This window comes from Equus caballus, chromosome 4 (assembly GCF_041296265.1).
Source record: "Equus caballus isolate H_3958 breed thoroughbred chromosome 4, TB-T2T, whole genome shotgun sequence".
NCBI classification, from domain to species: domain Eukaryota; kingdom Metazoa; phylum Chordata; class Mammalia; order Perissodactyla; family Equidae; genus Equus; species Equus caballus.
Window position 1 is genome coordinate 49679335 of NC_091687.1, and position 17789 is coordinate 49697123.

Below are 17789 nucleotides of genomic sequence, written 5' to 3' on the forward strand. Positions count from 1 at the left end.
TAAGATGGAATACTATGTGGTCAGTAAGAGGAGGCAGCTCTATGAGTACTGTGTGTATGTTACCATGTCTGTTAGAAAATAAAAATTACTATATTACCTATATTCTTGTAGATGAAAGAATATCAAATATCTCTGGAAAAATAAGAAACTGGTAACTTAGTTGCCTCTGGGGAAAGCAACTGAGTGGCAGGTGAAATGGAGATAGATTTTTATTGAACACCTTCTACTTTTAATTTTTTTTACCGTGGTCATGTAATATCTATTTAGAAACATAAATGAATTAAGGAAAAAATCGAATTGTACATCATTAGTGACCTTCTGGGGTCTCTTGTAATTTGGCAGAACAGTGACAGAAACTGTACGTGCACAAAAATCAGCTTTCTTACTCTTTACATCGTGAGCGATTTGCTTTTTCAATAACAGTAAAATCTTTTGTCATATCAGCTTCGGTTAAATAAATGCAAAATAAAGAGTAAACTTCCATTTGTATTTTACAGAGCTTTGCCAGTGCTCCAAAAGCGAAAACTGTAGGGCGAACAATGAGAAAATCAACACTTTGAAACCAGGTAATAGGTAACTCACAAGGGAGGCCAAGCATAACGTCGCAGTCACAAATAGCCCAGCTTGAGAAAACCCCAGGAGAAGGGCTGTTGTTTTTTCAGGAACTTTCTTGGCCAAAGGAGGCAGGTGGCAATGAACTTAACCACAGCTCCTGACCACCTGGGGACTTACAGAGCTCTGTTCCCCGGGTAGGACCGCCAGCCTTCGAAGTTTCCATCCTTTCCAAGAAACCTGACATGCTGTTTTTCATGGCACTTTCAAGCTAGGAAGATTAAGAGAGAAACTGCAGCCATCACGAAGGAAGAGGTGGGCCAATGAAATGACGGCGTTGATGATTAATTAAGAAGATTGTTACCTGGACAGTCAATTTTTAAAAATCGATGCACCAATCACAGATTTTATTGTTAATCTCCTCCATCTGTTGCCACTGGAAATGTTCTTCCTAGGAGGAGGCATTTCCAAGAGTTTCTGTAAATTCCCTCTATATCTCACGATTTCTGAGATTGGGATTCCCCTCCCGCCTGCAAGAGCGGCGTAGGAGGTTGTTACTCAGCGCTGCCCTCCGGGAAGGAGCGGATCGCCTCCTCCGGAGCGACTCCGGCCTGGGCCCCTCCCTTTGGGGCCCCGCCCCTCCGCAGGGCGAACCCTATAAAGCCGCGGCGAACAGGGTTCCTCCTGCTGGTCTCGGTGTAGTCTGAGTCCCAGGTCACTAAGGTCCCGCGCCCTCTTCCAGGAGCATCGCGTGCCGGAACTATGTCCCAGGGGCTGTACCACGAGGAGTTCGCCCGCGCCGGCAAGCAGGCGGGGCTGCAGGTCTGGAGGATCGAGAAGCTGGAGCTGGTGCCCGTGCCCGAGAGCCTGTACGGCGACTTCTACGTCGGGGATGCCTACCTGGTGCTGCACACCGCCAAGGCGAGCCGGGGCTTCACCTACCGCCTGCACTTCTGGCTCGGTAAGGCGCGGCTGGCAGCGGCACCGTACGCGCCCAGGTCTCGGAGGGGCGACGCTGCGGGGGCGCTGAGATCTGCAGTTTGGAGTTGAGGGTGGGAAACCCATCACCCCAGTCGCGTCCCCGCCGGGCAGACCATTTCGGGCTGCCCACCTTCTCCCTTGGAGTCCGCTCCTGCAGACGCCGGGCGCAGCGAAGTCGGAAGCAGCCCTATCTCACTGGGTTTGACCTTTGTTGTGCCCGGCTCCCGGATTTTGGGGCTGGCTCCTCTAGCCCCTTTCAGTTTGCAGTCTCCAAACCGCACTCCCGCCCAGGGCCGCCTCCCCGCGCACCCTGGCGCTGGCCAAATCCCGCTCACCTTCCGACAAGTTCAGTCCTGGTTTCCTCGTCAGAGAGATGAAGTCAAACAAGTTTGGGGGCATCCGCCCTAGCTGGCTAGAAGCCGTCCCCTTTTTTTCCTAATTAATTTATTTTTACTTTTTGCCCTTGGGCACCACCACCTTGTATTTCTCTGCTAATTGCGGCGATTAATGTTCTGGGCCACTTTATATCAGGATCCCGCCCACACTGTGCTGCTTGCAGCCTTGGCCAATAGGTATCCCTGTTTATTAGGATGCCGGAGACCTTCAATATAAATAAATATCCTTATATGGCATATTTATTTACTTAAATGAGTTGCTTTATTATAATAGTCATTTTAAAAAACTTGTTATTTTTTACTCGAACAAGGACGCAGTGTGGAAGAAAACGGCTCCTTCAGCAGTAGTAATTATTTTGGGCTGCGCTGGCGCCAGGCTCTCAGGACACTGGGCCTTGTGTGTTCTACTTTTTCCACCTTCTACTTTTACTGGTAAACATCCTGAATGTCCTCCCCACTCTCCCTGTGAGATCCTGTGCCAGTGGGCACACTGTCTAACAACGTGCCCATTATCTGAGCCTTATTGCCGTCTTTTAAAATAGCTTGCCTCCCCTGGACTTGCGTATTTTTATTTTTAGTTTTACTCCTGACCTTATTGAGAAAACACACAAAACCACACACACATACACATTATGAAGTCCCTGAAAGCCATCATTTTTATTCCTAACAATAGGAGATTTTAAGAAACAAAATGGTAGAAAGCGTTGAGAAGTGTTGTTCTCAATGTTAGTGAACATCTGGAGCAGACACTCCAAATGATCAATACAGAGAGAGAGAAAAAGGACTGTTCTCATTACAGCATTAGATATCAAAATTTTATGCTTGCCTGAGGAGGCTGAATCTGAGTTCCAAACGCATTTTGGTTTCCTAGTGTGATGTCGCTACTCCTATTATAATAGATGGCAATCTATTTATATTTTATATCAGAAAACGCTGAAACCTTAATATATAACCATGTTCACCAATGAATGATGCCAGATAGAATAATGTCCTCACCTTGGTTTTTCTTTCCAGAACTTGGATATGGAATGAATAAAAGTGTCTGAAATGCTGCATTTGTCATTTTGGTGAATTAACAGGTGGAAAACTTCCTATCTTGCTGTAGGCATCAGTTGAGTTCGACTTTGTCAGAAGACTGCAAGAGGGCTTTGAACACAATTTTTTAATTCTGTATGTTCTTTCTTATCCAAATAAGTTCTTTAAGTACTGTCTTTTGTAGGGTTTACAGATTCATGTTAATTCTTAATTATTCATTTCGTGCTCACCAATTTCAAAAAATGTAATAGCATTTTCATAAAAGGTAATAGCATTATACTATTATAATTATACTTTAGTATACTGTAGTATACTAAACTATACTATAGTTTTACAAAATGTTACCATTGAGGGAAACTTGCTCTATTGATTTATGTCTGTCCTCCCACCAATGCTACACTGTCCTGGTGACTGTAGCTATATAGTAAACCTTAACATCAGACAGAGTTATACCTCCTATCTTATTTTTCTTGGTCAAGATTATTTTAGCTATTCTAGTGCCTGTGCTTTTTAATATACATTTCATAGTAAATTTGTATAATCTATAGTAAACCTTGCTGTGATGTTGACCGAAATAGCATTATGCTGATAGATCAGTTTGGGAAAAATTGACAGCTGTGTTATATTGAGTCCTACAATCCATGAACACTCTGTCTTTATGTTTATTGTGGTCTTTGATTCTTTCATCACCATTTTGTGATTTTTGGCATATAAATCAGCATAGTACATAGCATATAAATATCTGTTTTGTTAAATATATACTTGAGTATTTCAGTTTCTTTGGAGTGATTGTAAATGGTATTGTGCTTTAAATTTCAATTTCTGCATGTTATTGTTTCCTTATAAAAATGAGACTGCTTTTTGTTATTGATTAATCTTTATCCTGCTATCTTGTTGAATGCACTTATTCTGGGAATTTTTTTGTATATTCCTTAGGATTTTCTCTATAGACAATCCTGTCATCTCTATATAGAGACATTTTTATTTCTTGCTTTCTCATCTCTATGTTTCTTTTCTTTTCTTTTTTTGGTGAGGGAGATTGGCCCTGAGCTGTTGCCAATCTTCCTCTTTTTTTTTCCCAAGGCCCCAGTACATAGTTGTATATCCTAGCTGTAAGTTTTTTTTTCTTATCTTATTGTAATAGTTAGAACTTCTATGTTTACGTTGAGCAAGTGTAGTGAGAGTGGACATTCTTGCCTTGTTCCAGATCTTAGGGGAAAAGTGTTCAGTCTTTCACCATCAAGAATTATGTTAGCGGGCCAGCCCAGTGGTACAGCAGTTAGGTTTGCACATTCTACTTCAGCGGCCTTGGGTTTGCCAGTTTGGATCCTGGGTGCAGACCGGTGCACCACTTGTCAAGCCATGCTGTAGCAGGCATCCCACATATAAAGTAGAGGAAGATGGGCATGGATGTTAGCTCAGGGTCAGTCTTCCTCAGCAAAAAGAGGAGGATTGGCAGCAGATGTTAGCTCAAGGCTAATCTCCAAAAAAAAAAAAAAAAGGAATTATGTTAGCTGTACGTTTTTATAGATGTTATTTATCAAGTTGAAGATGTTCACCTGTATTCCTAACTTGGGAAAAGTTTTTATCATGAATGGATGTTCGATTAGCCTAGTTATTAAACCTCTTTTTTAATCTACGTTTTATATGTAAAATCATTACATCCACAAAACAATTTCAGGAAGATTATAGCATATATACAAATATAATATACTTACAAATATAACATAATGTAACATAATATAAAATAACAACAAAAAACAATATAACATGAAAGACTGGTAAAATCGGCATTGGGAAAATAAATGAAGTCGTAAGCAGGATTCATACAGAAAATTCATAAGTTTCTGAACACTTGCTAGAATTTCATCATGATACAACTGAATTCGATTCTAGTTTTCGCATTTAAAGGCTGGTATTGGCTTCATTAAGACTTTTCAACCTCTTTAGAGTGAAGACTGATTTATTCATGCTGATTGTCCCTGGCCTAGCAAAGTACATAAGCATCAACAAATGATGGCATAGTTTAATTAACTTACTTCCAGTTCGTTCGTTAATTGCATGCCTGTCCATTTCTGTGTACCTAAAGGGATTCAGGTTTAAACTTGTACTCAAGTAAAAATGTTTATGTCAAATACATCATCCTTAAGACTTTGATATTAACCTTGACTTAAGTTTCCCTCTTAAAGCATCTCTATGCAAATCCACGTCTGTGCCTCTATTAGTATTCTCATTTATGGATGGGAAAGTGGGCAGAAGAATGACACCAGAGTCCTTTCGGACTGCAAAATCGCATGTGTTTTTTTTATATGTGTTAAATAATTTCCTTTGACGACGACGAGTTCGCAAAATTGATACCGTGTCAAATACTCTTCTCGCTACTGATTTTTTTCCTGAGAAGATACCTGCTACACAGATTTCCTTTAACAGTAAGGGAGGAATTGTGAAATCTAATTCTTTCTTTAATAGAACCGACTGATTTCCTTTCTTCAACTTTGGTGAACACTCTCCTTTGGGGTTTCAGGTGAACTATAGTATTGTTATAGCGTCTAGACTGTTATGTATCAGGTATCCATGGAGGCAAATAACATACCCCGATCACCACAAAATCTTACTGCTAATGAGAGTCTGAGTATAAAATAATATCTACTAGTATTGTAACTTCTAAGAGCCTGTGCTTCAGAGTGACAGAAGCTTGCCTCTGGGTCACGTTGCACGTAAGGTCGACTTTATGACCTTGGGGAAGTTACTCAGCCTCTCTAAGCCTCCATTTCTTCTGTTGTAATATGGTAGAAAATAGTTTCTGCTGCATGGAGTTACTTAAAGATTAAATGAGTTCATCCATGTAAAACATTAGCACAGTGTCTGGCCCACAGCCAGTGTACTATAAATGTATAAATGTTAGCTATTATTATTTCTAGAGTGACTTATGATTTTTACACAGCTCAGATGTACTAAGGGTTTTGAAGTGTCTTTTACTAAATTTGAGTTCCCTTCAGCACTGTCCTGGCTCTGATCACTGTGTACATTGACGATGCTGGTTCTTAAGAATTGATGTTTCAACCTCAGTGAGGTTGCCTGCGTGTGATCTGGATTAGAATTGTGAAAATTAAATGGGTTGTGTGTTAAATTGCTGAGATAATACTATGTATATTAATGTTCAGTAGATGTTAGCATATTAGTTCCTTTATTGTCCCTTTTCCTTCAGAAAATATTATCTTATACCAATAGGATAATGAAGTTGGGACACTGGGACTCAAAAACAGGGGTAAGGTCAGGTTACATTCCTTTTTCCACTCTAAAAACCACCCGCTTTCCTGAAGTTGTTTAGCAATGGCCTGTGACATTCATCTTCCTTACAAATATTAACATATTGACATATTGGAAACCTAAAGATTGATGCCGGTAAAGGCTAAGACGATTGCAGAATGTTTTCATAGCCTGATCTTGTTGACTGTACCAAGCGAATTTGAATTGTATTGGAATGTGTTGTTCTATCGTCCTGAGCATGTTCAAAGAAAATTTCTGAGTTTTTTCCTATCAGAAATTCTGCCTTAATTGTTTTGCTTGCTTGATAAATGAAGTGCCGTCGTTTGCTATTTCAGGAAAGGAGTGTACTCAGGATGAAAGTACAGCAGCTGCCATCTTCGCTGTTCAGATGGATGACTATTTGGGTGGCAAGCCAGTGCAGAATAGAGAACTTCAAGGCTATGAATCTACTGATTTTGTTGGCTATTTCAAAGGAGGTCTGAAGTACAAGGTAAGCGGCTCTCAAACTGTTGTTATGACTGCCTTTCTCTTCCTATCCATCCACACCTCACGTCTTCATAAAATGGAAGTTCATTGGGGGCAGGATCTTTTGTTTTGTTTTGTTTTGTTTTTGTTTTAATCTGTGTTGTTCACTGATAGATCCCCAGGACCTACTGGACACAGTAGGCACTCAATAAATGTTTGTGGAATATGTTCTGTAATATATGAAATATTCTGACTTGATTTCATTTAATAGGTTAATTTTTAATAAAGTTAAGAGCTTTCAGTTATATTGTCACAAGAAAGCCCTTTAAATTTTGTAAAGTTACTTCAGTAATTAAATATTGATTAGTTGGGTATTAACAGTTTTCATTTTTGCCATTCTAGAGAATCTTCTGGATTTGCTGCAAATAACCCATGATTTGGGAATATCAATTGTTCTGGAATATCTTAATACAGTATTTATAATAATTATAACTTTAGTTAATGCAAAGAACTATACATCCATTTCTAAAATAGTGTGGTTTGACCTTGGGAATGTTACAGATGAAACCACTGAGTTGAACATAGGTGTGGTTCAGCCTCACAAGCTCAAATGCACATACAGTGGCACAAACACATTTACACACAGTTGGTGTGTATTTCTGTGTGTCTTGGCCTGAAACGCTAATCACCAGATGGCTTTTCTTCTGAAAACAAAAACAAACAAACAAACAAAGTTAAATAGTGTGTCCTTTAAAAGCAACCTTCAGTAAAGGATAGCTTTTTTCTGGAAATCTCCCAGTGACCCTTGCAGACTGGCCATCCTTCACCATCCTCCCTACCCCCAGGAGTGTTCAGCTGAACTGTAAGGAGTACTCTCCCTAGACAGACATTCCAGAAACAATCCTTTGCAAAATCAAATGTGCTCCAATGGTGTTGTGCAGACCCCACCGTTGCCGACTCAGGCACATTAGCCTAGTGGAAACCTAAAACTTCAGAGCTAAACCAGAACTCTAAATGTATCCCAAATTTGCCTGGATGCCAGGGTTTATTTCTGCTTGTACCTGATCAGAGCCTTAGGTGACTATTTTGTGATGCCATTGAGATTAGGACAAAACACTTAGAAATTCTCTTCTCTCTCTTGAAATCATTTTTTCACTTTAGACTATAAACCACCCTAAATATTAAACTATTACCTCTCATTTTATTTAATTCGTATAGTTTCATTTTCTTTGATACACCTGAGTTCCTACAGTTTATGTCAAATGATCCTGAAACTTCCTTTATGTCAGTGAGCCCAACTTTTTGATAATAAGCTGGGTTTTTTTTTTTGTTTTTTTTTTTTTAAAGATTTTATTTTTTCCTTTTTCTCCCCAAAGCCCCCCGGTACATAGTTGTGTATTCTTCGTTGTGGGTTCCTCTAGTTGTGGCATGTGGGACGCTGCCTCAGCGTGGTCTGACGAGCAGTGCCATATCCGCGCCCAGGATTCGAACCGACGAAACACTGGGCCGCCTGCAGCGGAGCGCGCGAACTTAACCACTCGGCCACGGGGCCAGCCCCTGGGTTTTTTGTTACTAAAAGCATGTACTGTGCCATCATCCTGGTTATCAACCGATTTCTGCCACATATGACACGTTTGCCTCAGGGCAAGTACATAAGCTGTTTGTGCTCACTTTCCTCAAATGTGCAGTGGGTATAACAACAGCTTCCTTGTATAGGTGTTGCAAGGAATAAGGATTAAATTAAATAATAAAATACCTATATAGTACATAGGCAATCAGTAGGGACTTATGTTGGTAATATTAATCCTTCTGGCTATTAGCAGGACTTCTGAAATCAAACTTCCAGATATATATTTAGAAGTGGACATGATAAAAGTGATTTGACAGTTATCTTCTAATTATCAACGTTAAAACCACTATAAATCACCATTTTTTAGAAAGAGGATGTTTGCAAATGGAAGTCAAATTGATCAGCAAAAACATCAGTTCACTATCTTATCATTAGTGACACTGAGCAGATGACAAGGTGTGTTGTTGCCACAATATTTGATAGGAAATTTGGATTCGAAGATAATTTACTACCCAGAATAGCAAAGACTACATATTATATTTTACTTAATTTCATGCTTATAGGAGTATGCTAAGCAGTTCATGTATATTATCTCATTTAATCCAAACAACAGCCCTGTGGTGCACTTTCTATCATTATCACCCTATTAAGGTCAGTAAGCTGAAGCTTCAAGAGACTGTGCAACTTGTCAAGGTCTAATAGCTGGTAGGTGACTGGGTGACCATCTGCCTCCAGTGCCTAAGATGGTAACCATTATACTATGATGCTCTCAACCTACATAAATGGTTCAAATGTCAGGATGAATTTTTTATTTAAGATTACTCAGTGAAACAGGATATTGTGTCTATTTGGAATGGGCAAAACTTGGGAAAACCTTGCCCTTACTCAGTCAGCAACAACCATGGCCATACGTTGCCATACGTAATGTAAAGATTCAACATTAAGACCATCTTCCTATTTATTTTAACTGACTTCAGATTTTTTTCTAAGGTTTTATAGGGAATTGGGAAGGGGTTATAGAGGACTCTTACTTACCATTACTTCCTTATAATAAATCTTCCTCATAATAACTCTCTGGCTAATCACACCTTTCCCAAGCTCAACAAGACCCAACCCTCAGCCGTGATTGTACACAGCAATGATCAGACATCTTCGGCCAGCAAAACTGTATTTATGGTGCCACTGATTTAGTGGCTCATTTGCCTTGTTTTCATTCTGTGGAAAAGGTAGAAAGAGACAGGGAACTACTAGGGTCAATTCAAACAGTATTCACAGAAGAACTGCTTACTGTCTCATACAGACATATATGAAAGTTGAAATTTTTCTTGTGTACCTTATTATATAATGTAGATGGAATTGATTTTTTAAATATGTTAAATGTTCACAGACTGTGTAGTTTATAATTTCATATGAAGTGGACCTAATGTTATATATGTATCTTCAGTCTAAGTCTGCTCAATATTTTATAACACTTTTTCAGATGACAGTGTTTTTATACTATTTTTTATTAGATCACAATGTACTTCTTATTAAAAAAATAATTGAAATGGCCAAGAGTGGTAGTATGTAGATGAAAACTTCAGTTTATTTTTACTGTATAATGCTTAGTTTGTTCAGTTAAGAAGTATGGCAATCTTTGTAAAGTTATGGTCTGGGAAATTATTACATATTTCTTAAAATTTGTGGTTATAGTTGTCCTGAAGTCAACAGTTAGCTTATATTAACGAAACCTTCCTATTCATGAGGGCCTTTCCTGGAGAATTGGGGAAATTCAAAGTCAATGGAAATTTAAAGAAGGTGTTAATGATTGCATACGCAGCTTAACTTCTCTTTCTTTGGATTTACTGTGTATGTTTATATAATAGAATTGAAATGTTGGATTATTTTATAGCTTTCTTATACTGTTAATTTTTCATACTATATTATCATGGGAGGCCTTTGATCAGTAAATGACAGAGATTCGTTTACACTGCACCTTTAGCATGCACATTACCTGATAATTGTAGAATAAATAAAGATTATTGTTCCAAGACGTAATTAGAAAAAAATGAAAAGGTACATGCTGATTTCAAATAATACAAGAAGATGTACTTGATACAGTAAATATCTTTTCCTCTGCATTTTTTAATTCAATGTAGTTTTATTTTGTTTTGTTTTGGTTGGGGATATGCAGCCAAGTTGCCTCTCTCCTAATTTAGAGTATAAATATTTAGGCCTGGCATATTTAGTAAACTCTTTTCACCAAAACATAAGTAAATAAGACAGGTGATTTTTAATGTGAAAACAAGTACCATAAACAGGAGCAGCCCATACTTGGCCAGCGCTCGACTCCCCTTCTCCACCCTAATGCTGTGACAGTGGGAATTTGGGGTCATCTTATTCCCTGGGTGCTCCTCATCTGTGCTTGTTATCTCTGCCTCCCCTTCATCTTCCCTAAAAGCCTTTTCTGCCTTCTCGCTCACTGACTTGAGAAGCATTGCTTCCCAAAAGACAAGAGCTATGGCTGCTTCTTTTTGTTTATGTAGTAGGTTTTAGGTTTTAGACGTTTGCAATATTCAATTGAATGGTTAATACAGGAAGACCAAAGAGCCTTAAAAAAAAAAAAAAAAAAAAAAAGCGCAACCAAACGTTGATTTGCCAAGGAATTCTCTCTGCATATTTAACTTTTCACGTGCACTTAGGTGGCTGTTTTATCTTGGCCTGCCAGGCAGTGTTGGCACAAACATCTGTGGTTTTATACTTTGCTCTGTCTACTTGGAAGCTTCATCCACTTTGATTTGTTTCCTGTTTTCCTCGCACCCATCAGGCTGGAGGTGTGGCATCTGGACTAAATCACGTTCTCACCAACGACCTGACCGCCGAGAGGCTCCTGCATGTGAAGGGTCGCAGAGTGGTCAGGGCCACGGAAGTTCCCCTTACCTGGGACAGTTTCAACAAGGGCGACTGCTTCATCATTGACCTTGGCACTGTAAGTTTGATATACACAGGTAGACGTCTAAAGGAAAGTGATTGTCTTCAGGTCAAATCAAGCGTACGTGTCGTGGAAGGTAATCACTTTGCACACTAGAAATAGGTCTTGTTTATGTGAGATGCAATTATATCATATGAGTAATTGGCAAGTATTTAAATGCCACATAAAGTAGGACTTCAAAGTTTTTATTTTCTTTGATAGGTTTAGAATGGAGTAGTGATTTAGTTCTTCCTACCATAGAACAGAAATTGAATAATTTTTAATGTTTTCCCTTCTCTCTGAACAGAGCTTCCTCTAATTATTTTTGTTCCTAATTGTGTGTGGGAAAACACTTTGCTTAAGGGGGAAATTGATTCCCTCAGAAAGCAAAGGTTCTAGAATTTAAAATGGACATAGGATGAATCTAAACAGCCTGCCTGAAGAGTTTTTGGGAAATATTTTAACAGATATTAATATGTCCCTTACACAGACACACATACATCATACTACTTCACACATTTTAGTTCTCTTAGAATTATTAGAGAAAAAGGCACAAGTACAAATATCAAGTATCATCTTAATGGGATGATCAATATCTGACATGTTTTTTTCCAGGAAAAGAGGCCCCTCTAAGGTCAGGTATACTTCATGATTATTATCATGACAAAGAAGTATGATCGCAAAGTTTTGTGCTAGACTCAAGGAGGTAGGATTTAAGTTGTGTCTTTAAAACTTTGTAAGGTTTTAAAAGCAGAAATAAAGGGTATTCCCTGCCATTGAAAAACTACGTGCAAAGGCGAAGAAGGCAGGAAAGCACAGAGCGCGTTTATGATGTCCTTCTCCTCCTCATGATCATCATTCTCATCACACCACATACATCAGCATTCTAGTCGTCATCCCTAATGTTGCTGGGCCAAGCATTGTACGGGCACTTGCTCTGACCTTTATTGCTTTGATTAGCGTGAGGCTTTGGCTGGCTATGGAACTTGCTCAAGGTTGTACAGCCAGTAAATGATGGAGCCAGAGGTAGACCCTACGCCCGTCTGATTCCCAACTAAGCATTTTGTTTTGCTGCCTCTCCTTGAGCAGTATTTTGGGGAAAAGCATGAGACAGAAGCTAAAAGACTTTATTCCACATGCAGAGAGGAGGGACACTAAGGATTTTGAAAACGGAGCTACACAGTCAAAGTTCTGTTCAAGCAATATCTGTTTGGTAACAGCACAGATATGAAATGTACTAAGGTTATAAATGATTGGGAAAGGACCCCAAGCTGTAAACTTCATTTATAAGTTCCTCTAAGTTAGGGTACACTTAGAATTTTATTACCGTTAATGTATAATCCAACTGTCTTGGATCACACCAGCCTGTGTGCACAGTTGAGATCATAATGTTAATGCCCAAAGTACAATTCTCAGTATCACACGTAGACATTTCCACCCAAAATGGCAGTACTCTTGCCCTGAATCTCACGAAGAATTTCATGGAAAAGTCCTTTTCAACTTTAATTGCTAACCCGTTCACCTGACCAGGCTCAAGTCCGGACCCTCAGGTCCAGGCAGAAAACAAATAGTATTCCAGCTGTTCGCTCCCCTGCAGCCACAGCCATAACTTCTATGAATAGATACCCCTTGAATCATCACGCCTCACAGTTCTAAAAACCGTTAGAGCGTTCAGAGCCCCTCACAGCCCATGCACAGTAATTAATTGCCTATCTCAACTTTCATCTCAACCGCTTATGTTTTTAGCCCTTTGTCCCTTTATCAAGTATTTTTACATATAAGATAGTATTTTTCATAGAGAAGGGGGACCTCAGTTTTCATCCAAGTTTACTGTAATTTCAGATTCTTATCTATAAAGTCAGGTATCTGATTAGATGATCTCTAGGATCCTAAACAAGAGAGACACTTCCCATTGATAATGTCATTCCTCACTGCCATTACTTGAAAATATTTCTTTTCTAAAAAAAAAACTTTTTAAAGAGAGAAGACACAGATGACCAACTCAGGTTGACATAGTTTTTTCCTTCAGCACTTTAGAGATGTGTTCTCTACACCAGTTTCTGATAAGAAGTCAGCTCTCATTCTTATCATGATAATCCTGTATGTAATTTGTCAGTTTTCTCTGGCAGCTTTAATGCTTTCCTCTTTTTTTCCAGCTTTAATGAGATATAATTGACACGTTAACGTTGTGTAAGTTTAAGATGTACAGCGTGTTGATTTGTTACATTTATATATTGCAAAATCATCGCCACCATAGCAATATTTAACACTTCCATCCTGTCACATAATTACCATTCTTTTCTTTGTGTTTGGTGAGAACATTAAGATTTACTCTTAGCATCTTCCAAGTATGTAATACAATGTTATTAGCTATAGTCACCATGCTATGCATTAGATACTCAGAACTTGTTAATCTTACAACAAATTTGTATCCTTTGACCAGTATCTCTCCATGCCCACACCTCCCCAGCTCCTGGTCACCACCACTCTCTGCTTCTCTGAGTTCAGCCTTTTTAGATTTCACATGTAAGACATAGACAGTATTTGTCTTTTTAATTTTACTTTATTTTAAAATTATTTTATTGAAATCATAAAGGTTTATAACATTGTGTAAAAAAAAGATTTTTTATATGTAGTATAATTGCTCCACCAATGCAATAATCTCTTTAATTATCATGAATAGTGTCAATTCAGCTTTCCAACTATCTGCTCTTTGATCTTGAGCACGTTATTAACCTTTCTAAACGTTAACTTCCTTTTTTTTTTTTCATCTTGCCTCTGGTTTCTGATGACACTGCTAACCTTAGCTGGCTATGATTCACTCTCGTCTGACACACAGTCACATCTGGAAAGGGCAGTTATCATCCCAGTTTCACAAGAGGCAAAAAAGCCTTAGAAGGTGGGAGCAAGTCACTTGCATTAATACAGCTTGAGTGGTGACCTGGGACAAGACCTGGGTTTTTCTATTCCTAGTTCACATCCTTTTCTCTGCATTAAGCAAACTTGGTAGTATATAAGATGATATGGCCCTATAACAGAATATCTTGCAACAGTTTCAGAATCTGCTGAATTCGGAATTATGTCTCATCTGGCTTAGAATCTGCTGAAAGTAGTAGTATTAATGAAATCATTTGTTATTTTATTGAACAAGTATTGAGTTTCCACAATGGCTTGATAGTTGGGTGCTGTGGTAGCCAGATTTTAGTTCTAGTAACATATGCTCTTTTCCCATAGGTAATGTCTGCCTGTGGGAGTATAACCCACAAATCCAGGCTCATATACTAGGGACAGAGTCTCTACTATAAAGTTCAAGGACATTTATCTGTTCAATAGTAAATTATCTTTATTTTATATAGTTAATTATCTTTAATAACGTTCAAGTTCTCACCCGCTCTCAGGCTTGGTTAGAGACATGTGCAATGATGTGTTGCAGAGGACTTGAGTTTATCTCTTATGTTGTGGAGATTACCTACACCCCAAAAGCATATCCTAGTAGGAATCAAGCACTAGATCCCTAAGGACACGAACAAATACCCACGTGATCTGTGTTTATGCCACTAACCTTTAACCTGTTGGTATGTTGCCAAAGCTTCTAAATGGTGATAAGATCTTGCAGTTACCTTGGGGACTTTATTTTGGGGGCATGTCATAGTAAACTAAGAAGGCATGAGGCCAAAATTTTCTCTGCCATAATATTTTAATAGCAGTTATTGAGTTAATTATTTCATGACCACCTTCTACATTGGAGGACGCAAAAGGAAGCCACTGCAGTTTCTTCAAGTTTTATTACCCGGGTATGAAAAAGGTAGATTAGACATCTAAAGCTGTCACCCAACTAAAGCCAGCTGGCCAACACTGAGGTTATGAGTAAAACCCAAATCCCAGATCTTGATTGTGTTTGAGGGAAGTCAACTTTTGGTAAACAATCATTATTATGAATGTGATATGCCATATACCTTAGAAACGTTTGCCGATAGGATTTTAGACTACAGTAAATATTCCCTAGATGTGACAGTGTCATCCCTTCAAGCTAAAGCATGAGATTATAAAATTATGCATTTAATCACTTGGAAAGTTAAAATCATCAACATTTTAGAGGATGATTTCAATAAGTTGTCTTACGTGTAGTGTATTTTCAGAAAATAATATGGAACATGGCTAGATCTCAGCAATTTGCAATTTACTGAATCTTTGGAAAAATGCTTTGGACTATATTTTAATGTTGGTGAATTTATAAATCATTGTTTTCCCACTATATTTAAAGATAGGAGGTATTTGTAGAAATTAACTAGTAAAATCACATCTAAATATATTGCAACAAAGCATCAGTAACTACCGAATGTGAATGGTAATGAACAGAGCCTGTATTCTCAAAGTTGGGGATCGGGAGTTAACTCTGTTAGAAATACACATCAGAGCCGGCCACTAGTGGAGAATTAGGTTTCACAGGATTAGGAATTTCTTGCTGAGTTACTAATCGTGGTGTTCTGCCTGTTTCACTTGTTGGTCACTCACACAGCTTTGCCTACGCCCCTTACTGTTTATGCCCTGTCAGCTCTCTCTCATTGTTCAGTCTGCTGCTTTGGAAAAGCAGCCTACACTTCCTCATTTACTAGTTGGTTTTCCACCTTTGTTTCCTGACTTTCACGCCCACCAGTCTTTTGAAACTGTTCTTCCCACAGGGATAATGCCTTCTGCTAAATCCAGTGGACACTTTGATCATTGTCACTTGATCCCTGTGCTGCAGTTGACACTGGATTACTCCTCTCTGCTTCAGCCTCCCTTCTCCCCTGGCTCCCTGCTTCTCCTCCCTTTCAAACCACTCTCATTCTTCTTCACATGCTCTGTCTACCCCCTAAAGCTGGTTTTTTTTTTCTTAAGGATTCCACTTCTGATCATTGTCTCTTCTTTATACATTCTTCCTCAACAAACTCATCCCCGCCCAAAGCGTCACCTACTACCTACTGGTAAATCTCAGTTTTAGAGTCCAGCTCAGACCTCTTGCCTGAGCCCTAGGTCAGTATTTCGGACTGCCTCCCAGCTATTTCACCTTGCGTGCTTCATGAGAACCTCAAACTCGACAAGTCTAAAAATGGAACTCATCAAATTCATCTTCTCATTCCAGAACAATTTCTCCTTTTCTTGCCCTTATCTTGTGAATGGAGCCACCGCTCAGTCAGGCCCTCAAACCCCAAATCCAGGAGTCATCCTGATGACTTCTCCGTAATGCTGCACCTTCACTCAGTCACTGTGTCTAGTCTCTTTTCCTCCTAAGTGTCTCTTGAATCCCTCCCACTTCTTCATTGCTGTGATGCTGCCTCAGTACCCTGTGCATGACACTGTACCTCAAGTTGCCATGCTTTTCCTTTTGTGCACATTGTTTCCTTTGCCTAGAGTCCTCTCCTCTTCTGCATCACCTTTCTCCAGCAAGCATCTCATATGGTCTCATCCTTAAATATTCAACTCAGATATTATCTTCTTTCTAATGTGTTCCTGACCTCTCCCTCCCCTGTCCCATGTCACTTTCCTGTAGAGCTGGGCATGCCCTTATCTTAACTCTCCTGTTACCATGCAGAGTCTTGCCTCTCAGCACTTTCCACATTGCCTGTCCGTTCACTTATGAACCTCACTCACTCAATTTGTTTCTAGCATAAGGCCCAGAGCTTACAGTCACTCAACAGATGTTTGAACAAATGTCTGTCTATCCAACATAACGCATACAGTCTCATGCATTCATGTGGATAAAGATGTAATTTTCTTTTTTCATTTATCACTCAACCTGCTTTTATTGTCAAACTTCTAATTCCACAAGAAGGTTAAAAATAAAATAATCTTGCCTTATTCAAGTGAATTTTATTTACCATTAAAGCTATTCAGACTTATCCCTCTCATCCCGTTTTCCATCCTTTGGTTTGGAATGCATGTGTAGTATAACGGCCTGGGGATGGGGGTCAGGGTTGAGAACAGACGTGAGTCTGGTTTGCAGTCTACAGGCCTCACGCCTCTCTGACTTTCATTGAGGCGCAGCCTTTTCATTCATTTTTGAGGTTTGGGCCTTGGCATCTGTCCCAAGACATTTGCTGGAAAATATCCATGGGCTCACATTGGTCTTCTTCTGTGCCCACATCCACTGCAAGACTCTGTTTCTGTGAGCCACTACTGCACCCTGCTCAGGAGCTCTGCTTTGCTTTTCCCATGCCACATTGCAGTTGTGGGACACTGTAACCACATTGTACCAGTGCCCATTGGTCCAGCTGGCTGGACACTGCCCACAGTTGTTCCTCCTCTAATGCTCAGGATCGTGGATGAGTATATGACAATTATGTTGGATGGAAGTGTACCGAGATCTTCTTAAAGATTCTTTATATCTGACCAAGTTTCCTAATTCCCTTGTAATCTCCTACTTTTCCCTTCTTGGACCAGACAAACTAGTCTTACACCATTTCACACTATTGCCCACTCTATGGTTCCTGTAATATCCTCTAACCCCTAAGGCCAAGATTCTGGTTCTAGATATGCAAAACCAACTTTCTGGACTGCATCCTCACTCTTCCTCTCAAAAGTCTTTAGA

At 39.3% G+C, this 17789-nt stretch overlaps 1 protein-coding gene across 1 annotated transcript in view; it reads left to right on the forward strand.

Moving 5' to 3' along the window:
• The first annotated feature begins 1101 nt into the window (after positions 1-1101).
• The window catches only part of SCIN (scinderin), a 70262-nt gene continuing 53574 nt past the window's right edge, over positions 1102-17789 (forward strand). Inside the window, exons 1-3 of the mRNA XM_001495118.7 lie at positions 1102-1513; positions 6569-6723; positions 11075-11236. Of these exons, the coding sequence (XP_001495168.2) occupies positions 1315-1513; positions 6569-6723; positions 11075-11236 (516 nt within the window). The 5' untranslated portion in view covers positions 1102-1314. The remainder of the gene's footprint in view (positions 1514-6568; positions 6724-11074; positions 11237-17789) is intronic.